General features: G+C 41.8%; 1 protein-coding gene across 6 annotated transcripts in view; it reads left to right on the top strand.

Annotated features, from left to right (window-relative positions):
• Positions 1 to 14,541, top strand: part of LOC111269538 (uncharacterized) — a 77,168-nt gene extending 62,627 nt beyond the window's left edge. For 2 of the 6 annotated variants that reach the window (XR_015314640.1, XR_015314639.1), the window contains 3 exons: positions 7,355 to 7,792; positions 8,423 to 8,833; positions 13,739 to 14,541. Coding sequence is in view for 2 of the 6 variants with exons in the window: in XM_086972133.1 (XP_086828259.1) it covers positions 7,355 to 7,792; positions 8,776 to 8,813 (476 nt within the window). In the remaining 4 variants the exon portion in view is untranslated. Of the gene's footprint in view, positions 1 to 7,354; positions 7,793 to 8,422; positions 8,834 to 13,738 lie in introns of those variants that run through there. The other 4 variants (XR_015314641.1, XM_086972133.1, XM_086972134.1 and 1 more) reach the window with 4 other exon arrangements.
• Positions 14,542 to 24,258: the final 9,717 nt, after the last annotated feature.

The raw sequence follows: 24,258 nt of genomic DNA, 5'->3' as shown, positions 1-24,258 counted from the left end.
TTTCCATTCGTTACGCTAATATTTATTATTTTGTGCGGATTACAGGTCTGTGGGGTAGAAAAGCGTTAATTGGTTCCATAGATAAGTATGTAAATAGGCATAGCTATACGATAGGGCAAACCGAGTTTTATAAAAAGTTGTATGAAATAATAGCAGCAGTAACTGACAATGATAAATCTGAACAGATATGCCTATGACTACATTAACAAGGCACGTTAGCGAAATAAGTGAGGCGCTTAACTGCAATCAAACGTTTCAGAACGTCCTAGCGATCACGGAAACATGCTGTATTAATAAATAAAAGAAGAACGATATCCGAAATTAGGACGTAGTCATTTTAAGGCCATGTTTTTAGTAAGGCTGATAGCTTTTATGTTCACTTTGTTGTACGCGTACATTTCGAACAAAAGCCAAATCACCATAATTACTAAGGTACTCGCTAAACATAATTTATTCATAAACAAAAGCTTCTTAAACAATTTATTTCCTTCTTTACAAAACATTCTACACATATGACCTATGTTAAGGTTAGCTTAACATAGAACGTAAGCGTTATGTTTTTTTTTTCTGTATTCAAGGCTTGACAATAAGGAGCTATACGGTATAAACTTGCCGTCAGTTGTTAGTGTTATGGTTACAATAGAGGAGGATTTTCGTCTCGTAGACATATCATTGGCTTTCTAAAATAAAAGCAGACTAAACTGCGAACGCCGTTCTAAATGAAAAATTTTCATATTTTTTGAAGGTTTCGAGTGGAAACTTGTTCGTGCGGACAGCCATATAGAGTACTTAACAAAAAGCCGTATCTTTATGTTGAAAAGAACTGCTGTAAATAATTAGTCGTACGTATTTTTTCTTTTTCCACACAACTCTGTTAAGGCCCACGTTGATCCGGAATATTTTGTTCCAAAACGCCGTGTAACCCGAATGAAACGACCCGCTTTAGAGAATAGTGAGTGTCCTATTATTTAGAAAGCGGACATTTCATATTTCCCCTAAAACATCATCAACTCGTTTTACCTAGAAGAACAAATACACGTTTTTCCGAGCCAAGAATAAAAGCTCTATGACAATTCAGGAAAAAAAAATATATTCCTACAAGTAACAATAGCTCTGTGGGCTAAAATTTAAATCATTTCTCATTTATGTGCAGTAAACGTTTCTAATCACGTTTTTCTGTGTTTCTGAATTTATCATTAATCGACAACCATCTCCAACATCGAAACTGATCAACTCCTTATTGTGTACGTTTGCTTATTGCATTCATTTTTAATAATCTCTTTATTCGATCCAAAAGTGCCCTGTGGGCAAAATTGTTATCGCTGCTATCGGGCGGCCCTAAAGGCCTAATCTGGTTTTTGAAATACAAACAAGGCTTGCAACAAAGCCATACAAATGGGCAAATGCGCGTAATGAATGAACTTTACCACCATTTTTTTGCGTCCTGTGTGAACCGCCTGCTTGTCATCAGTTTTAACTTGAGCAATAAAATTATCTTATGACCCCCAAATGTGATTCCAATCAGCTTAAGCTTTTTGCTGCCTTATGTGTCAAGACGCACAATTATAGTACAGTGCAGTCCGATGAAATGGCTTACGGCGGTGCAATACGTTTAGTGTAATACCCATTAAATGTTACTGTTAATAAGGTGCACTAACTGTCGCTTTCTGCCAACAGCTGCACGCCGCACACGTTCTTTGTCCCTGTTCTGACAGCGTTTCCTCTCTAACTTAATATTAAGTTAGAGAGGAAAGACATAATAATATTATTATGTCTTCTCGATATTATCATCATCTTCTTCTTCATTCTTCACTATATTTCGTCGCAATGAACCAACTAGCGGCTTGACTCTACTCGGTCTAGCTTCAGCGGTATCCGAGCCATCCTCATGTGATCTCACTGACACCGTTCTCTGACGTCCCAACCTATCTGCCGCCACAACTCCACCCGGGTTCTTAGTCCGAAATCGCCAATCCCTCCCGAAGTTTCCATCGCCGCTGATGTTGATGAGGATTTTTTGCCCTTGCTGTGACCACTATTAGTTTTTTTGTTCATTTGCTTTCAATAAACCACTAGCTTCAGCCGGGCCCGACACCCAGTTGCGATGATTGTTGACATATGGCAGAGGTGAGCCAGTCGGCGCAAATTAGCCTGATCGAACTGGTCACTTCGTTTGGTCGGTGGCTATGGGGTTTCGGCCGGGCCATGTCTACCTCAGCTCTCCGCCCTACCTGCGTTCTGACGAAAAAAAAAAACAGTAGAAATGCGATACAGGAACTTCGGGGGTGTGGAACAGTAGAGGTGGGCAGATCACGGGTCACTTCCGCAACTATGAGCAGAAACGAAGCGAGACATTGCCCCAGCAGTACAAAGTAGAAGATGCAAGTTAAATATCGGTACTGACAAATGCCACGCTGTTGCCGCGTCATCCTCATCACCAGTAGCTGAAGCAGCAGAGTCACAATCATTAGTCACAGCTCAACGGAAAGTTTGTGTCGGAGAAGAGATTGCTCCAGGACAGCAAACAGAGGCCGCTAGCGGAAGCAACCCGGACACGTTATAGTTGTAATAAGGAGTTCCCTGTCATGGTCACCTTCATCACCGTTGTGACGTGATCATGTTATAATTGCTATCAGAATTAAGGTTATTATTCTTCCTAGGGAACAATGCTAAACGACAATGAAATATTTGGCAAAAAAAAAGTCTGAAGCCTGATCTACGCTGTACGAGTGTTACACGTCACAAGGGACCTATACGAACGGAGCTGCAACAAAAAAAAATAGGTTGCACTTATCAACACGATCATTACCATGTATAACAGAGAGATATATTGGTGCATAGTGTTGGTAAGTGCAACCCATTTTTCGATCGAGATCTGCCTGCGAGCCATAGAAGTCATCCATGCACTCACTGCATGGTATAAATCGTTTACATACAACTTATTGGTGATAAATTTTAGTGAAATATTGTTTCGAGATCTGGTATCCATCCTAATACTGTATATTTATAAACTTCGGAGCTGCTTGTTTATGTTTACTTATCAGTGATGTTAAATCTATCCAAAATTTAGCCATTTTTTTCACACTGCCGTTTGAAGGCAGTGCGTTTCACATACGGGCTCCCAGTTGTTTCCAGACATTTGGATACTATACAGATGCTGCTGTGTACTCCTTAGGTGCCATCTTTTTGAGCAGCTTGATGAGTACCATTAGCGTGATATTCAGTTAGAGCGACGTGTTGCACGTGGAACCATAATATCACACACATCGTGTATAGATCGTGTTATAGCGACCTCTGAATCGTGCCTATCATACCTAGCTCATACTTTTTGTATGTTCTATGCAATGAAATATTCATGACTAGAATTACCCTGCCCATCGTGTGGAACAACATAATTGTTTGTGGGCTTTTGCAAAGATTGAGGCACTATATAGATTAATTCATTTACATACAAAATACTTATAATGAGAGATTCTAGGATTGCACCTTAAGGATAATCTAATGTTTAGGACTCTGACGGTATTTCATCGTTCCACGTTGATTCTAACTTGTGAGATATAGTCGTTGAGAATACTTTGAATACACTCCATTAGTCGATCATCGATGCCGAAATGGGAAAGCATCTTAAGAGGCTCGGAATGGGTGACTCGTCCGAACGTCGGCTTGAATTAAAAGTACACGATGTGGAAACACCGAGGCGTGGTGATGAACTTTTCCCATTCGAATTGTGTTCCCAGTGACTTCAGATCGGTGCTTCGTTTTGGTCTGCGGGCAAACTGAAAACCAGATACGAATCCTTGCTCGTTATGTAGCCACACAAATGATACTTCCTAGCTGATAGCCCACTACGACGATTGGTAACACAGGCTTTGTTAACAGGCTTAACCTTCTAGTGCGCCGGACACATAGTTGTTTGGAGTATCTCCGAATGTGACTTGGACACTTTCAATGAATTCGTGAACACACTGAGACCCCAAACATTTTAAATAGATATGATGGAAATCCGCCGAACATCTCATTATTCTTATGTACTGTAGTTCATGCATGTACACGCATGTATGTATGTTGGATGATGGTCCGCTGCTTCCTTAGGGTGTCTTCCGATTTACCGTCCATGATGTGGACGTCACCCAGCAAAGATTCTTCACATGCTAGAGTATCTTTACTGGGTGACGTTCACATCATGGACGGTAAATTGGAAGACACCCTAAGGAAGCAGCGGACCATCATCCAATTGGATGCGCCTCGTTCGACATATATGTGTTTCCCACTAAAGAGTGGGCTAAGTAATTGCGTTTTCTGGCAATCATCCATCGTTAATGTTCCGTCCGGGCATCTGATGGAGATCAGTACGTCTTGCTATCTTTATAATCTTTTTACAGAGATAATTGAATCGCTTTTAGGTCAGCACCGTCCATAATGCTGTGTTTTCTGACTAATCGGTGTCTTCTTATCGCTTTTCAGGTTCTTTTTATAGATTCGAATTTTATACCGGCCATATTGTCTTTCACAAATGTAGCTGGGTTATACATTCGCTCCCCTGCAGCCTTAGCTTGCGCTTCTCTATGTCACTGAGCTGGTAAATGAATAGGCTTCAGCTTTCGCCCATACTGTTCCCATCCTAGAAGAACGTCTATTGGGTCTATTAGATCCGGATTACGTTTTCTTGCAGCATAATTTAATTTAGCCTCGTCGAATCTTCCAAAACAGTTTTGCCTATCATGTATGTAACTACAGGAGAGAAAAATTCACTACGTCAATAGGATTAGGAAGTATCTCAAGGCCTGACTATGAGTCGACGTCACATAGCACAACGTCGAAGAACTTTGCCGCGTTCGCGGCGCTTTAGGTAGGGTCTGTGACAAACCCTATCAAACCGTGATCGGCAGCGAAGTTATTAGAAATATCGTTTTGTTGGGGTCTTAGGCACCCACTCGTCGCGTATTTGGCGGGTCTCAGTCGATACGCGACCGGTATAAATCACTCGAAATAACTATCATATTGTCACTTTTGGTTATTAATCTTAGTTCTTTGGTTAGTGCGAGAACGCTTTCCTATGATGAATGAGGTCATTAATTTTGTGAAAGGATGGGGCTGACACGAACAGCATCAGTAGGTAAAAGTGCAATGCTATGAAGAGTAGTTTCAAATGAGAAGGATCTTACATGAATCTCGGAACGCGTATAGAAGGAAGTATAGGAACCTTTTCATCGCACGATATTCTGTCTTTTCGGAGTACTTCGAGGACGCCATTGCACGGCGGAAGTAATCTGTCTTTCGGAAAGCCATATTACTGTTTTTAGAGCGGTGTTTATTTTCTTGATTCTTAGATGGTGATCGAACGTGTCCACAGCCCTATTCTTACGCATTGAACGCACATTTACGCGAATAATTTTTCGTCAAGTACGAGTCAAGCTATCAGAAAATATTATATCTCATTGTTTCAATACAACCATGATAAGATTAGTTCAATGCGATTACATAGAAATGACTATTTTTAAAAATTTATTTCTGTTTTGGGGGTACAGATAACATCCTGGTACAAAAAAACTAATCGGAACAAATATAAACTAATCGTCTTTTTCTAACAGGTTGTCAGCTTCCTTTGTCAATGTTGACCACTTTATTTACCAATAACAACACCAAGCAACATGGCGCAAATGCGGCGTAAACGCGCACGGAAATTGGAACTTTTCTAAAGGCACACAGAAGTTTAAGGGCTGACGAATGTACATATAAGACGATATTGACGAAACAGTGATTCGTATCCTTAATTTGTGCCCACCTCTGGCAGAAACAATGCTTAAGTAAACCACGTTTATCAAATCTAATTTCTGTTTCTAAGAGCTGTTTTCCATTTATCTCTTTGGGCTTAAAATTGCGTTTTCCGTCACTGCCGGCCAAATCTTATCGTTGCATCGAAGGCCTTATCTTCAATGAGGCCCGAGTTGGGATACACGTATCGCTTTAATGTAGTTGCGTACAGAGAACGGCTCCGTCACGGACCAAAGACACACAGGACAGACAGGCAAATCTTATTTACTCCACCATGAATTCTATTCGTATTCGCAGTTCAGGTGTTGCTACATCATAGATTTATTAATTATCGCAGCTGCAGAATACATTAATTAGCTGTTATATATATATATGTATATATGAAAAAATTGCCCAAAGTAAATTATAGATTTGGAGGGGTTAAACCGTTGAATCTCGGGGCGTATGTGAGGTATAGATACAGTCGATGCTCAATCAAATGAACTTCAATTCATTGAATAGTTCAAAATCTCAAGACCAATTGCGCCACACTTTACACAGGTGCTTCACGTGTCGACAAAGAAATCGTTGCTACTGCTAACAAGTAATCTCATTTACTTGGGGCGAAGATCAGTAGTAACTGCCTTTTGTGACAAAACCACTGCCACTCCTTAAGGCATGCTTCTGATGCAATTTCTCTTCACCTCTGCTATGAATGGACCCAATTGCCACCCATGAATGTTTTTTTTACAAACATCTGGAACATTTCTTGTTTCCTGTCCTCCTCAAGCAAGTGATTTTATGATTTTGCCAACATATCTATTTACGGAATTGAGGTCTGCTAAGCCACAGCACCATCTGAACGTCATTGGTAGTGACTAGTAGCTTAGAATTACGCCAAGCTCTGTGACGTTTTGTCGTGCATAAAGATATAGTTGTCGTCAGTCTTTCATATCATATCGTTTATGAGTAGTTTGAAAGGATCTACTGATCTCTTCATTGACGCGCGAGGCACAACTGCAGGAAGACCTTAGCAAGTTTCATAAGTTAACAACCGTTTAGAGATCTCGCCTCGGTGTACCATGAATGACTTTAACGGCTTAAATTGTTCTATTGCATTCATTTGAATCTATTTGAATGAGTATTAATACTGGCTGCACTGAATTGCACGTTCAGGTATCGGGATGAGCTGTTAGACAGATGGTAAGTTATTATACCTTAGTAAAACGTATGTCTAGCTACAAAATAGATGGTCCGGTAATTTTGTGGGTTAGCATAATTTTCGGAACACTGCTGGCATTTTAACGCCCATGAAAGCATTCGGAGCTGACACGTGACCAGGAATGACCCGATTAAATAGGGCAGGTAGGCCCATAAAGGAATAAGACAGAGGCGCGCTTATACAAAAAGCCACGCCTCTACCCCCCTTGCACATGCAAACGTAAAAGCACTTCCTTGTGCCATTAATGTGAACCGTAGCAGTTACCACCAAATGTTGTTAATCATAATCCGTTGTTCTTTCATAAATACCAATGCTTATTGGTACAAATGCTCACTGATACTGATTATGTTCCTATACTCTGTCTTATATTGTACATAGTTTCAGGTGACGTTGAAATTATCGGAGTACGCATTAGTGCGTTTGACGAGCGGGCGTTCAAGGCGGGCATCAGCGGGGCCAAATCTCCTCAAAGGTCGACTGCTGGGCTGCCGTCGAACACAGCAGCAAACGTCACAAATTCATCAGATTTAGTTAGGGGCGGCAGCCTCAGTGGGGGCAGACCTGGTAGCGGATTCGAAGTCGGAGCTACTATCGGCACCACCAGAAGCGGCGCGCAAGCAACAGCCGCTGACGGTGCCAGCGGGAGCGAGAAAGTGTCAAGTCGTCACGTCCAGTGGGAAGCCGCTTCGGCCCCCGGCGCAGAAACTGTCGCCACGGCGTCCCGCGGCTTGTCCAAATCGCCCTCACCGGCCACTGACCGGAAGGACAAAATGCCAAAAGTCAAACCGGAACTGTCCATGAAGGACAACAAGGATTGTGAGTAGAGATTGATAAATAAGCGATTGATAGCTAGAAAGATGAAGAAAGGTACATCTTATCAATACTGTTTTACTAATCATGCGATAACAGACAATAGCCGACGTAATAGCTTGGAAATTTGAAAAAAAGATCCCTAGATAAATTATTCTAATATAGACAAACAAACAAACAAACAAACAAAGTACAGCCAATATATTAACAATAGGTATAGTAACAATAGTTCGATCTTGGCGCATCGATCAGTGAGTGAATGAGCAATTGATTGATCTTTCTTTTTTGTCTTTCGAATTGTTTCATGATGTGGCACGAATGCTAAAGAGTTCACGTGCCGCTTGTTTCAATGAACTATAATTTGGCTTGACTAAATCTAGAAATGACTGAGGCTTGTTTTCATCCTTAATAGAGGTATGTCCGTGTGTACGACGAGCAGCGTCGAAGCCGTTGGCATGTACGCTTATATACGACTCGAGTCAGCCTTACCTTGTCATAGAGGGATAGAAGCCAGGTCACGCTTCCAATGACTGACGCAGTAAAGATGATCAGTTTTGTTCCTTATCTTGTTGATCAGCTTTACGCATATGCCATACGAAAAAGTCATTTATAATGCTGTCGTTGCCGCTTCAACAGGGTTAACTGTAGAATCAGACTTTCGTATATGTGTACCTGCATTGTCATAGGATACTGAGACGGAAACAGTACTGAAATAACGATAAATGCTACGACTTCTTTACCTACCGACATTGCTTGTTCGGTTAAGTAAGCTTGAGCCCAAAGCAAGTTAGTACGAAGTAATTTCTCGCAGCACTTAGACAGCAGTTGATGTAAGCCACATTTTTTGGACACCCTTTATGGACAATCGCATAAATATTTCCATCAAGAGATATGTGTCATCAAGGTTTAACAATAAGGATTGCAATTGGCCACCCAAATACATCCTGGTTGATCCTGCTGAGGCACGAAGTTTCTTCCCACGTGGCTAGGTAACCGGCTTCTACTACTAGTCGTACGAGCTGGGTAGAACGGGACCATTAATCACAGGTTTGTCGAATATATTTTAATATTCTTCTGAACAAATTTCATCTTATTACAAGATAAAAGAAATTTAACAGAGTGACGAATGAATGTCACATTTTACCTCAAACCTATAAATATATTTTCTTATACTATCTTTAATTACATAGTTTTACGTGAAGCTAAGCGTACTCGACTCAGATATTATTCCGTATGATCGCGCATGAACGAATTAAAGGAAACTACAGAATTTACATAGTTTACATAAGTTAGGCACGGTAGAAGTACTGAGAGAGCGACCTCAATATCGAACCGTATACTACTGAACATATACGAAAAACAAGTTCAACCTTAGAACGAATTTTTAATAATTGTAATAAGGCTTGTTTTTATCAAAAAGCTGAATTTCTACTTTGAAACATTATCTTCTTAAAGAGCGCACTCTTGTTTCGGCTGGCTGTCGGACAGTGGATTCACTTTCTGTAAAAACATACGTGTTCTTTTGTCCAGTGGGCCCACCTGTGTTTGTTAAGAGATTAAAGCTACGGCTGACAAGCGATGATTTATAAGTGACTGACCCATGAGTAACAGCGCAGCTTCTAATTGTCAAATATTAATTACGATCTAACCGCTGAATCAGTAATTAGATCATGTTCGGGTCACAAGTTGATAACTGTAGAACCGGGTTGGCCTTTTCTAGTGGCTGATTCCAAGATAGAAACGTCGCAATTGGTTAAATGAAATTTGTTTTATCTCGTTCGGTGTTGGCCATTGACAACACATAAATGGGGAAAAGACGCGTTATTGCTATTGGAACCTGAAAAAGAATACATTTGACAGGGACCGTTTCTAGAAGATAGAAATATGAAAGTTTTGATCAATCTATCAGTACTATTCAAGAGCAACAGAGAATTGCCTGTGCACTTTTCCGCTGGGCAGGATGCGGCCATCAGCTTCATAAATAAGATAGCATCTGAATGACGGTATTATGCCAAGTGCGATAGTAGTCCCTATGCTTACGCCAGGCCTTACAACTCCGCACCATGGTACCGAATGCAGAACCAATCACCTTGGGAACCGCAGTTTTTCCTATGGAAAACTCCAAATCAGTACGTGTCGTAGCAGCCCTTGATCAGCGGTAAACTACGTATCATGCTGCATAGTCTCACTAAAATTAAACACTCTGGTGAAACACCTACAAAACAAAGGTTAGACAGCTGCCCAATTTTATCCAGGCTGTGTAGCTAAATATTACTGACCCGCTGACAAAGATTTGCGTCTTCAATCGACCTTCAGTTCGAGTCGATGAACGCTTATCGACTGAGAATGTACTAGGAACTTCCACAGAGGTATAAATTCAAATGTCCCTGTTATTTGATTTGGGAATTTTTGGAGCATGTTTACTCTTTCGATGATGTTCAATAGAGTAAAAATAGATGCGACACCTCGCTGCCGATGATTCTCTGTGGCGTTGCTCGTTACAGAGCAGTATGACGCTTACGAAAGCTTTTTCATTACAAAAAAAACTTGCTTTTCTTATATGTTTGGGTTCTGGCGGTACTTTATGAAGGAACCTGCATATAGGTGGTCGGCTTTGTTGCATCCTATTTGCATTAAGCATTTCAGCTTGGAATAAATCAAATAAAATGTAACTTTAAGATCATATTTCTGTCTGAGTTACAGTTTTTTTTTATAATATTGTTATATTTATGTTTTTAATAATCCAGTTTGATGCAGCGCGCGTGTTACCATGATACGCGTAATAAAGGCATTGTGGAGACCAGACAACCTGCTCTACGACCTGCGACAACCTAAAATTAAAGTAATGCTCATTCATTAATCCCCAATGCTACCCTCATATCTGCTAGCGATCGGTTATACCGCTATTTTTCAAGGGGCTATAGATATTTAGCAGTAATTATAATTGAAGTTAGAATCCTGTATCTAGTGACTCCCAAATAATGCTCTTTCGGAAAGCTATGGCCGGTCTGGTTAACCAGACTGGCCAAGTAAAAGCAAGTCTTCATTAACGTATGGTCAAAGTTAGTAATCAATCCGTGATTCAATTAGACGGCACCTTCTTACCCATGATTTTTACCCTCACAGGTACAGACATCACACAAGATTTGATCTCATCTCACACACCTCGTTGAAAACGAGACCCAGCTTGTTTCGGTCGTTTCTGAAAAAAGTCATCATAATGAGGTATCTTAGCTAATTGTGCGATATTAACGCTTGGGCGGAGTTGTGGTTGCCGTAAAAAGGTCTCTGCCGTGATATTCTCCAGCTCCAGAAGGGTCTAGATGTGGTGGGTCGGATTATGTCAAAATCCTTTTGCAGTATCGCACGCTGTATGAACTGGGACAAACATAGCCGCAGAAACCCGCTGCTGTTATTGGTTTGCAACTACTAGATGGTCATGAGAATGAATACGCATCCTTTGACGCACCCATCTTGAAACGATGGATAGAAAAAGTTGTACCAGGGGGGGGGGGGGGTAGGCAACCTACTGGGGTGTATCGCATGCCGAGGGCTCGCTTGACAGATACGAATCGATGAAATTTTATTTTTCTCAATACATCAATGTCGTGAGGTGTGATTCTGTTGGATTAAAATTGTTTAGATGCAAGTTTCGGTTCAACACAAAATGGCTATCGTTACTTTTTTGTGGAACTAACAACTTACTTCCAATATATGTCGAAGAAGATTATCTATATATATACGTATGCAGCCTTACTCCAGTGAAGCATTCTATGAATATAAATAGATATGTATACGCTGCCCTGGAATTCTATACTGTCACTCATCGTTTTGTGTGACGCTTGTTTCTCTCTACGATCCCAGCATGGTCAATCTTAGTTGCTAGATCGATCACGCCAAATGAAGATTTGAAATTTTTAATAATCGATACTTGCTATCCCGTCCCGGGCCTTAGATAAAGTAGGCCATTGTATGTTTGTCCGAAGATTTATTTGGGCAAACCTTGAGAAAAGAAAAACAATCAAAACTTTTTGTGAGCTTTTGCTGAATCACTAGAGCTCTTTCCAGTTCTCGAGGTGCTGATATCCAAGATAATATAACGTATGGCGACAGAGAACAGAGATGGAGAAATTATCCTTTAGTTCAATAAAATTATCACAGATATTTACTTCGTGGATCTCATTACTGGACCAAGTGTGCTGGTTTATAGAAAATTCTATCAGAATTGAATTTTCACAAACTTATCTATGCTATCGGAATGTTTATCGGAATGAAGCACAAAGAAAGAGAAGCCTGGTTGAAATCGTTCCTGAAAGAGACACGGATAAATTCTACTCGCTTTAGATAATATTATATTATATCGTATTCATTTTATCGTGTATGATTTTCATCTTGTCTGTATTTAGTTTGTGCGTCAGGGTATCACCGCCAAAGATGGCCAGTACTACAATATCTGCAGCAATCTGTACCCCGTATGGATGATGTCTCTACATTGAAAGGTCCTCAAATAGGAGATTGCTAGAAATCATATTAGAATCTTGCGCTTCGAGGTCCTTATACACTCGGAGAGATTTAACGACCTAGTACCGATCAAGCAAGTGAGAGAAGGCTGGATGAAACCCAGTGTCAGTGAATAGACCGGGTTCCCAGCAAGAACTCAATGATCGACTGGCTGGGCATTCCCTGCCTGAGTTGCATTCAAGCCTGGTGTGATTTATGCACCTGAGATGAGTCCGCTTAGGTAAACCTAACTCTCGACATTCGCGTCAACGAGATCGACCTTAAATCAACATTTCAGTGCATCAACTGCTCGTAGTTAGACGAACTTTGCTGTAAAGTTATTAACACAATAGAAAAACTAACCCATCATACACATTGTGTTTCAAAATAAGCCAAATCAAATATGGGAAACAATATCGTGCCAATGTGTGACGTTAGGATTTAGCGTTGTCGCAAGATGCACTAGGCCTTTTCGGGGAGACAAAAATCTCATGGCGCCAAAACGGTCTTTGATATGACCTACTTAGCGTGCCGAAAGATAGAAACTAGACTATGAACCACAGATCTATTGGTGTCAGTAGAAAGCGGATTTTAAGCAATTATTAATTAAGGCACAAATTTACGTATAAAGGAAATGACATGCCATCAATACTACGATGTAGCTATCCATCGACATGTATGAAAATACTACTAGGCCTCTACACTATAAGAAACGGTGGGTTGAACCTTCGATTCAAGAATTTTCAACATCTGAGGACGGCACTTTAAAGACTTGCATAGGATACGTTGAGGAGACAATGTGGCCAGCCGTGTGTACAATAACCATAAAAAGTTTTTTATAACAATGCTCGAACCTGTAGCTCTGCGCTCTATTTGATGTAATTTCATAGCACATTAATCTCATATCTCTTCTCTTGCTAAATCAAGCTAGCGAAACACTAGTGCGGATATTAATTTCAATGGTATAGGAAGACGTTTGTCTACAAAGTTAACTCGGTAGCGAAAAAAAAAAAGTATATTTATAAACATCCGGAAAGATCTGTGCATCCGTACGTTGTATGAGGATATTTTATGTGAATATACATGTATCAATAAGGGAGAACAAGCGATGTAACAAGTAGAGATCTCAAGATACTACTGCATTATGTATGAGAAGTGTTTATAATGGCGATATGTTAAGCTGTGTTTATAGAAGTGAAAGACTCAATGAGCCTGAATGTCAACAAGTGATACTAGGAGTTGTTCTACTGTTTTCTATTTACCTTGCATACTTCATTTTTAAGTAGGATTATTACGTTCGCTAGTATGAGAGCTAGGTCCAGCCGAGGCACAGCTCCTGAAGGCTTAGAACCATAATACAACTTGGTCCAAACGAATTTTCCACCATCTGCCCCTTCCCTTCCCCCCCCCTCTGATTAACAAGGGAATGCGCATTTAAAATTTATTTTGTAGGCCCTACTTTTGGAGGCACCGTATCTGTACACTGAGCGGCGAGGTTGCTATCTCGGAAAGCTCGTCGTCAGAATCTGAGAATCTGGCTGGAATTGAAATGAATCCATGAGCTAAACAGTGGAAGAGGTGCGCGAAGGAATTATGAAGTGTTAAGCAGGCAGGAAACTACAGATGGGACGGGACGACAGTTCCTATTCTTAGGCGAGCATTTGTTCCTAAAGCAGTAACCGGTAAAAAGGTTCGCTGAACTATTTTAGTCAAAATAAACCTAAATATGAAAGCCGTAAGAATTTGAGAAACGTCTTATCTGTAATAATTGTGTAATCGAATGAACGAATGATGATTTGACTCCTAAATCTTGACTTTTTTCAGTTCATGCCGAAGTAAACTTGAACCTATGATTATGACAGGTGCAAAGCCTTGACAATTTCGGTTCCCCTACTACATGAAACTTCTCGTGAAGAACGTTGTAAATAGCTAGTTCGGCCACTGATGAACTTGTGTTAGATATTTTAAATGTAAGTTTTCTTTGTAGTTTTGTTGTAGCAGGTGTTTACGGAAAAGGTTGACGGCTCGAGAAGTCGAGCGTCTGAGAGCGGATCTTGGGCGCACATAAATAACAATAATAATAATAATGCGGTTTTTGGTCCGACATAGTGTTTTTTCCAAATAATTATTTGATTGAGCTGAAACATTTTATGAAGGTATCAAGCATTTTCGCGCGAGATTTTTTGCCCGCCACAAAAAGTAGTTACGAAATTTACTTGAAAATTTCGCCGTTTGTTATTTGCTCTATGTCAAGCGATTAAATACATTACAAAAAAAAAAAAAGCTAGATTCCTAAAACGAGGTAGTTTTATTGAGCTGTTTGGCATTCAAGCATTTACAAGCAGGGTAAAAATAGGCAACTGCTGTCGCTTTTATAAGTCTTCGTGAGGAACGTCGTCAAAACATGAACTCTAGAAAATCAAATAACGGTATCGATATATAAGTCATCAAAAAATCGATTTAACTTAAAAAACATTTGTCGTTGCTCGGAAGAGGCACTCTTCTTCTTTACTCTTCTGAACTCGCGCCCATCCAGCTTAAATTACTGCCAATTTGACCTCTACAAGAAGACTTCTGACAGTTCAAAATATTCACGCATAGCTCGACACACCCCAGCGAAAAGCTCGGAAATTGTCTTAAACAGCCAAGTCTTCGGTTATTTGGTACAAATGTTGATTCGCAGAGTCGACTGATTTAAAACTTGCTTTTGCATTTTTCAACCTAAATTCTTCTCCTGCGTTTGATATTTCCAGTGTGCCTTTCTGCACTCTGCTGTCCATTCGTTTGATTGTTGTGCTTGTCTGTCAATGTATGACTATAAGCAAGTTTCCGTGTACTTTCCCCTTTGCACCCCGTCCCGATGTGACTCTTCCACGACCAACGATCGGTAAGGCTCTTTAGTCATCGCTCAGTTTAGTTTGATCATGGAAACCATGAGTGGACGTGGCCGAGCATGGATACTTGGGGCAGCGATGGGCCTCACAGCTCACGCCACAATGGATTAAAATAAATCGGATGGGTACAGCCAGGGCTGTCTGAGTGAGTGTCTGACCAGCAGTCAGCTCTTCCTACATGCGTCATGTTCTTGTGCCGCTTCGGCCTTCGCTGCAGGTGGCTACGGAGCCTCTTAATGCGTGCTCTAGACGGATCAACTCCCGCTCCAATCCACTATCTCACACATTCATATTACAGGACCTCTTGCCGTTCTATTCTTCGTTGATCTGGTTCTAGCCTATAATAGCCTTGCCTTATCCCACCAGCGTCATCGGCCTCTTCCGGCATCACCGCAGCCTGAAGCTTCGAAGTTGTTTTTCACGCGAGTTTGAGCCGGGCAATAACCACAAGCTTCACGGCTACTAGTTAGGCATGGGCCGGTCTGATTTGATCTGACCTAATACAATCTAAGCGAACCCGACCACTTGTAGTTCCCCCACAGTAACTAATATCCTGTGAGCGGAACGGACACCGCTGGGATTCGCACCTGAGGAGAACTACCGCCCATAAAGGAAGCTTTATCAGTGGAAGGCTGCCGCAGTACCGCTTTTATGGCTGTTGCTGCTGATGTTGTTGTTGTCGTTATTAGAGTAACTCATAGTGCTTCACCTATATTCTATGCATCTAAGTAACCAGCCCGCTCGCTTTAAGGAAGAGCCTATCTGACTGTGGGTCTCTCGAACCCACCTCATATTTCAAGATGAACTGCTGTTGCCTACTCCGCCGACTGATTCGCTGCTCGATATTGCTGCCACTACCACCATCTGCATTACTGCGACCGCTAGTATTTGCTTTATCGATGCCCCTATTACTTCTGTCAGTAGCGGCTAACGTTGTAGCAGCGGCAACGAACGGTGCTACTTCCTCGGCGGAGGGTGACAGAGATTGGTGAGTTGTCCATTGACTGTCGTTAAAATGCGACGATCAAAGACACATTAACGGAAGTTAGCTTGTCCAATCGACCACATTTAGCCAGTGGCAGTACTTCACGTAGAGGGTTTAGTCCCTCGGGTTTTTATCTCGTCCAGCATACGCTCGATCTACTGTTTTGGTAACATGTAGAAAAATAGTCATAATAATAAAAAGTAATTAGCTCGAAACGGGCGGACCGAGTTGGCTTTGAATCTCTGTGTACCCAGCTGGTGTAGAAATGTTCTGTCTCTATTGAAGTAAATGCAGCTACAATTTGTTTGAAAAATATAGCTTTCTTTTGAAATATCATTTTTTACGGTGGCATAAGGCCTATTTAATGAACAGGATGAGGGATGTAGGTGAAAAGGTGAGCATCAAAGCCTAGGAACAATAAAGACAAGACACTGAAGTAGAATGTGCGTAGGAATCTCAGAAATTGCCTGTGTGCAAGAAGTCTTTGTGCACGGTTATTGGTTTCAGTTATTAGGGCGAAATTGGTGCGACATCTTGGGACGCCGATAGTAATTGAGCATCTCCCGGGTGCGCGTGGTCATCGATGATTTCTTACGACACAAACGGAGCTTGTATGTGGCTGCAAGTTCGTTTGCAGTTAACTCACGGAGACGGACGTTGGCAGCACTGACGAGAAGGTCTGACAGGCAAGAAAGCGGCTTACCGACTGAAAAAAAGGTGTGACCAATACGGGCAATCAGTCCCTGAAAGAGAGCTATGGTCTGCGAGTAACGTCGTTGGGACAGATCCTTAGAGCGGTCCTGGCAAGCTGGTTGTGCAGCTGCCTGGTTCTGGAACGGAGTACCAGATCGTGCGCAAGCTTCTACTATTGACGGACGCCTTGCTGGTGCAGTATTAGCCAGGCAGCATTGTTCAACATAGAGCTGTTCAAGGTGCTCCAGCATGGGCAGGGTAGACGGCGGAAACGAAACAGTCAAGTGTTAAGCGTATTTCTTTTTTCTTTCAGAGAATAGCTCTAAATTCTATGCACAACGGGATTAATATGCTCGATCAAGACTCGGAGATGAGCATTTCGTAAAACAGGCGCTATAAAATAGCACAAGGCACAATGATATTGGTAACAAAATATACCTCAGCACCGGCCTAATCTGAGATAGGTCTGCATTAGGTCTAAGTTTAAATATCTAACTGCATATTCATTGTTTAGGAAACATAAGAAACAAATACGTAAGTTAAAGCGGTGCCCCTATAGAGGGCCTGTCAAAAGCATTACTCGATCGCCTTTCCTAGAGGCATCAACCGATATCATACGATAAAGTGTCAACATTTACTTTGTCTATAAAAGCGTACCTGAAAATAAACTAAGCAAAACAAGCGATTCAAGAATAGGCGAATAGAAGGGGGGTCTATTATGGAACGGATCACAGTGAATATGTCTCCCTCTGGCTAGTAATGAGTTATTTTCCTCTATTTTTTGGCAGCCATTTTTTACAACTACTTGTAATGTTCAGTGGACTTTTTATACCAACTTTGCGTGGGCAGCATTTGTATTTGACTGTAAATCTGCACAAAATATTTTTTCCAAATTTTTTTAGCGATTTGAAAAAAAACTGCTGCTACAAAACCATTTACGAATCAGTTTGCAGATTTTTTTTTGCCTTTGTTAGACTCGCGAGACTTTGCAGCGTCACGGGACACTTCCAAGTATCACAACTGAAGACGAATGATGCGAGAACTTATTAAATCAATCAAAAATCAAGTCACACTGAGGGAACGCGGATCACCGACTAAAACCCAAACTGACATAATTAAGACCCATACATTTTCAGTTAGTCGTAGAGGTACATTTTCATATGCACGGGTATGCCAAAACGACATTGTTTGAAAACACGAAATAGACAAAACTCTTATAGTATGAGGGGGCAATAGGTCGTTACGTTTACGTGACGAGGCATGACGAGCTATGAACGTCAACATATCATGGATATTCTAATAGAATGACTTTATTACAGATACCATTACTGCGAAACATTCGGGGGTTACTCTATCGAACCGAGCAGTCAACCATATGAGCACAGCTTTGATTAACCGATATAGTGAATACGTATGTAAGTGCGATATTAGTATGATTTTCTGTCGGAAACTGAATAACTACCTCCGCGAGTGCATACCATAGTTATTATGAGAGTGTTAGGCGGTGCTAAAATGCCAATGTCGTGCTCGAGGCACGATGACGTCCCGGTCGAATTCGACTGCCAACGAGAGTCGTATCGGCGACCAGTAGAAAACGATCAGATACGAATCGCGTACTATTATACCATGAGAAATTACAAGCTATTATGACTTTCCCTTGTCTGGTAATAACTTCGTCAAGCAACGTGAGCTTCTAATTAAGGTCAAGTGCACCAAATCGGTGCGATAGCCAACAACGTAGTAAGAGTTAAGGGGATGGACGGCAGTGCCGTACAACTAATTATGGAATCTGATGAAGAACATTAATGTTATGATTCGTAGGTAAGTGTGGCCTAAATTTGTATCTAAAAGACTGCTTGAGGTCGAATAACTCGTAATTCTCCAGTAGCAGCGCCTTGGTGGCAGCAGTCAGATGAATTGAGCGAAAACGCTACGCGACGAGCGGCGTCTAAAGCAAGCTGTGTCTTTCCGTCACCAAAAACGCCAGTTTTTCCGTGATCGTTCGAAGTAGACGCGCAATTAGCCCGTTGCATCGCGGGTGTCCGACAAGCGTCTCAGTGTATCCAATCTAGTGCCGCCGGAGACAACCTGCAACCATCGGTGTACCCAGCGCGTCCCACTGACGGTTCTCGGGCTGGAGAAGCCATTTTTTTGTCGTTGACAAGCTTGCAAACGATCTGGTCCTAAGTAAGCCGTCCTTGACCAGTGGATTTTAGTTTGAAAAAACAACAATTACCCGCCTTGTAATTACTACTGTAAGATTTCTTGTAATTATCGTTAAGAGATACGCTATACCATCGGGTAGCAATGTGCTTATCAATCCAAACAAGTAACCTTAGCACTACGCTTCAGCTAGAGGGGATCTACAGATCTTTCGCGAGGGCTTGGTATGCGTTCTTGTACAGCGTTAAAAAGGATGAATGTACAGGGTATGTCCTAGGTGCTGCTTAAAAATCAGCCTATCAGGGTAATCTATCGGACCGACCACTTGGGGTAAATCCAGCCAGTATGAAGTAATCCGCAAGGCTGAAAGCAACGAACGGAACCTTTTCTGTTCTCTTGATAATGATAGGAGTCTTTAAGAAGTTGCAACCACGTTACGACGCGCCATTTACTATCCTGACTCGAGCGACCCTACAGAGGTACCGGTTCTCGACGCCCAACAGTTGACCGAGAACGAAAAGTCGAGTAGCATACCTTTCTAGCCAAATGTAAATATGCACACAGCACACAGAAATCGTTTACCCAATTATATTGGTGGACTTTATAGAAGAAGAGATTCTACAAAGGACCAAATGAAAAGGTTGTTCCTGGCCGATAAATCCTAATTGAAATGAAATAGGTTTATTTGGAGTGTCCTCTATTGAACTAAGTAGTATATGCATTTTTCATTAATTCTGGCGCATGTAAGGTATTCGGTAAGATACTAGATGCTTGCCATGCTACGATCTAACCCATATAATATGGGCATTATATATCAATGCCGTTACATCTGCGAAGACGTGTATGGAGATCACGTCTGTATTGCAAGTGCAGCGTTTGACTTCGATTTCACTTAACGTACCGTTTAATTGGTAACGTATACCATAAAAAGTGCCCATCAAGCCAATGCAGATAGAGAAAAAAACGATCCGATCAGATTTCCTATACGCAGTGATTAGCAGCGCAACATCCCTAATTGAGATAAACACGGAAAATGAAACTAACAAAACCATATATTACATGAGCGATTAAATATCTTACCTATTTCCCCAATGAGCACTTCATCCATGCTGGTAAAATCCTCAGCAATTACGTGAGAATAATATAAAATGTACACGAGAGAAAACATTATAATCGTTAAGGAAGTTCTGCGAAGGATTACCCTTTCTGGAACAAATGTAATGATTTAAGCGAAGTTTATCATATGCTATGGCGGTAGTGTCTGATTGATGCTGCCAAGCAACACGCGAAGCTTCCTATGAATCAATATATACAGTTCTCGTCGGCGAATGTTACATCAGGGAAAAAAAAATACAAAATATAATAACAGTAAGTTGGCAAAGGAATTTAATCGTTTTCGATTATGGCTCGTTGGATCAGTGGAACTTGACATGAAAAAATATGAAACTTTCTTGCATAGTTTCCAAATGTGATTTGGCTAAAGTTTTTTACAGTTTAACTTTTGTCCCTTAGGGCTTGCAACGTTAGCCTTAAGAGTTTGCTACCGATAACAGTTGTCCGATTATGCACGCCTTATACAAACGTTATTGCTTCGGTCAAGTGGGGTTAAGCAGTGTTTTGCCTTGAGCACATTAGAAAAATTCGTACACACATTCATTGGCATGCCAGCCAAACCTACATATGTACACATACGCACATAGCTACGATCCTGTGGTAGGGGAACTAGCTCGTAGCAAAATGCCGACTTTGTCAACATCACCAAAAAGGAGCTGCAAAATCATCAACCGATGGGCTCGCAAACGATTAAACTTCGACGATTTCTCTGGCTTTCTGTCCCACTTGCCCTTAGTGGTCATCAATTCCTTCTTATTTAGTTCAAATTATCGAGTCGACTGCCAATCAAGACAGTGTCTATAATTTTCCAAACGTAGCTCCATTGTACCGTTGCCCATTTCAGTGTCGTCACTGACTTTCTGGTATCTGTCGGCGCATAGTTCTGCCACAGAATTCCGTAGACGTCACTCGCACATACGTTTTCATCTGCTGGCTAATGCGCGGATACAAAAAAAAAACGCACACTTTCATTGTCAGCGCTGCGCGTAACGTTGAACAACATAGAAAAACAAGCCAGTTTCCATTCCCATCCCGTCACCCATCAACACGGACTAGTAAGCTGCCATTGCACTAGATCGAAGAGACAGAAGATTCACTTTTTCAGTAAGTTGCTATTGGCTTTTGTCATTGGCCGCTGCCGTCATTTGGGACTGTCCTCGATTGATGTAACGGTTACTGTCGCCACTTGGGCTATTGATTGGCTGCTTTAGATGAGCACCATCGCTAACGGCAGCATCAGGCGTAACGATAGCTAGCCTATGCAATAATTTCATGATCAATACGCGATTCTAGCAACAACACTGGTCGTTAATGATGACAATGGAAGCGCTCTCGCGACAGCTACGAATAGAATGGTTGACTGCCGCCGCTATTTTCGCCGATTTCTTCGTCCCGGAACAAGGCTGGAACGAAACGCAATAGCAAACACAGTGTCAAAGGCGGCTGGCAGAAGCACTGACGACGCAGATCAGATCGGATCGGATTGGATCTGGCTATCACTGGGAAACACTAAACTGTCGAATTGTTTCGCATCAATGAAAGGGCTCATATATTACGTAATGTAACACGCGACACACAAAATAGTATTGAGAATTTTACACCTTAATGCCCGTTGTTCCCCTGTCCGCCTCTTTTAAAAGAACAGTGCTAAAATAATAGCAATAGTAATAATAATAATAATAGAATATAGTTGCTACATGCTGATCGCTGGAGTTTGTCACTGTCGTTTTTTTTTTTGATAATTCACTGAATGACTACGCGCGAGTGCGGATCACAGCGGCAGCTCGTAACGTGCCTCAGTAAAATAGTATCTCAATAAGCGCCTGACTGCGGAGACGCGGATAAAACATACGTTCAATGGAAAACATTTAGAATGATATCATAACTGAATGAACCTTCAGCTTTCTCAGGTCTATTGAAAATATTGATACCTGTATTAAACCATTTAATATCGTTTGCTTAGCTCTGTTCAAGGGAACAAGGGCAAAATTGCAAAAATAGCGTTAATAGTTGTCCAATATGAGTTTTTCAATAATAAAATACGCCCTAATTAATTGCACTCAATTAACGATCAAGTTTGAAAATAGGAGCTATTATAGGTCCATAAGCAATTAATTAATATCCAAAGAGTCCATACTGATATGCTGTCGCTACTACGACCCCTACGTACCTCTTCTCCTCACTGGTTTCCCAGGAGCCCCCGCTTTCCCACAAAAAGTTGGATAGAAGCGTCTTCTCTAGTAACTAGTCGTATGAATGGATCGTCGTTGTTAAGTATGTAGTGCGGGGAATGGGTGGGGCCAACGGCTGATCACGAACGTCGCTCGGAAACATTAAACGTCGTCATCGCCTCTCCCCTACGGGTGAGCATGTATTCACAAATACTGCCCGTATATTAGAACTACCATTGGTATGACGATCTGTATATATATATATATATATGTAAAGGGTCGTCTTCATCCCAAAATAACCGGTTGGCCTGTCGCCGGTCCCTAATCCTGACCCTCGTCCTGCTCCTGCGTTCTGTTGTCCTTGCACTCTACTATCTCCTGCTCGGTAGGCCATTGTTCTTTGATTTCGAAAACCAAAGATTATTATTTCTGTGGGTCTCCGTAAAAGTATGTATGCGTGTCCCCTTTGTCATCGCCGAGCGTTGCATTCGTCCTCAGACTGCCTATTACACAGTTACCGAATCTATGTTAAGGTCACGGGTCTCCCTTCGCCAGTTCTCCCTAGAATAATGTTAAGACTTATCATGTACTCGAATCGATCGCAGCACTCGCGAGCGACTTATAGCGACATACGACTGACAGCAGCAATAGTGGTCTGTGGGTCTAGATCCTCTAATGCCCCTAAAAACGTATGCGTTAGCGTGGCCTGCCGCTGTCTCATACGGGACACGCATTCTCGATGTGAACCTGATGACCGCTAAGAGAAGGAAGCCTGGCAGAAGTAGGGGAGTCGGAACACCCAAAAGTCCTGAGCGCGCATCTCCAACGATGATGATAATAAGAAATAATAAAACACCGTATAATGAAATTGTTCTAGCATTTTGCTGGAGCCTAGAGAACGCGAGCTCGTGCAGGACAAGCTAGGCCTACCGTCGACATCTCCTCTTGCACTAGCATTAGATAAGGGAATCGGCTGCCCGTCTGCCTGCCGAGCCGGCCATATTGTTTTATTGTCTTGTTTTGGATTCGTTAACCCAGCAGTCTTTATTTTCCGTTCCTTTAGGCTGTATTTGTCACTGAATAATGGTCCATGCTGGTCTAACCCATCCCGACGATGAACCAACTGCCCATAATTTCTTGGAAAGCGAGGGTACTAAAGCGGGAGTGCACCATATGAGCGCACGGCAAGCAGAAAGACAGAAACGTAGAGGAGAAAACGAGTTTATAAATGCGATATGGCTTAACTAGACAGGCGACAACGAAAGGCATAAATGACCAGGTCAGACGACAACCCTGCACAATCAACGACTAACAGCCACTACTGTTATTTCGGCCGCTGATGCTGTCGCCATAGCACCTGATGCCTGCTGATGTGGGCATCCTCAAACAGCATCGGTAATCGGCTTCAGCGTTTTTTCTAGTAGTATAGAGTAAATAAGTAGTAAATAGAAAAGTAACCTTAATGCGCAGCGTACTCCTTTGTGGATAACAAAACACTTGTTTGCCGGTTTATCTGTTTTTGTTCCGCCAGCTGGCGATAGGCCTTACCAAGCGCTGCCGCGTCTTTCACACCCCTTCTCATCTATTCTTTGTGCCTGCAGGTCTGTTGTGGCCTACCGCGACAATATATAGTTATTAGTTTGTTCGTTCCTTCACATTTCGCTATCTTTGAGGGCGGTCTTCTTTCCGTTTCGGGATCCTTCCCATGTATCGTATTTTGCATGGGTACTTTCCGAACCTTAGTAGTCTAGCTCCTTTTGAGCTGGTCACCTTACAGCCATTACTGTTACAGGCCATAGAAGTACCAGTGATAGCTGCACATGATAAATGCCCCTCTGTGATGACGTGCTGAACAAATTAAGGTTACATAACAACACTGTGCTGCCGGCAGCGTCGGCCGAAGGAATCTGCAGTTAAATTACATAGGCGAGCCGTCTTCTTAGGTGTTTTTTA

This window comes from Varroa jacobsoni, unplaced genomic scaffold, assembly GCF_002532875.2.
Source record: "Varroa jacobsoni isolate VJ856 unplaced genomic scaffold, vjacob_1.0 scaffold_1395, whole genome shotgun sequence".
NCBI lineage: Eukaryota > Metazoa > Arthropoda > Arachnida > Mesostigmata > Varroidae > Varroa > Varroa jacobsoni.
Note: the sequence above shows the minus strand (reverse complement) of the source record. Positions and strands in the feature narration are given on the sequence as shown.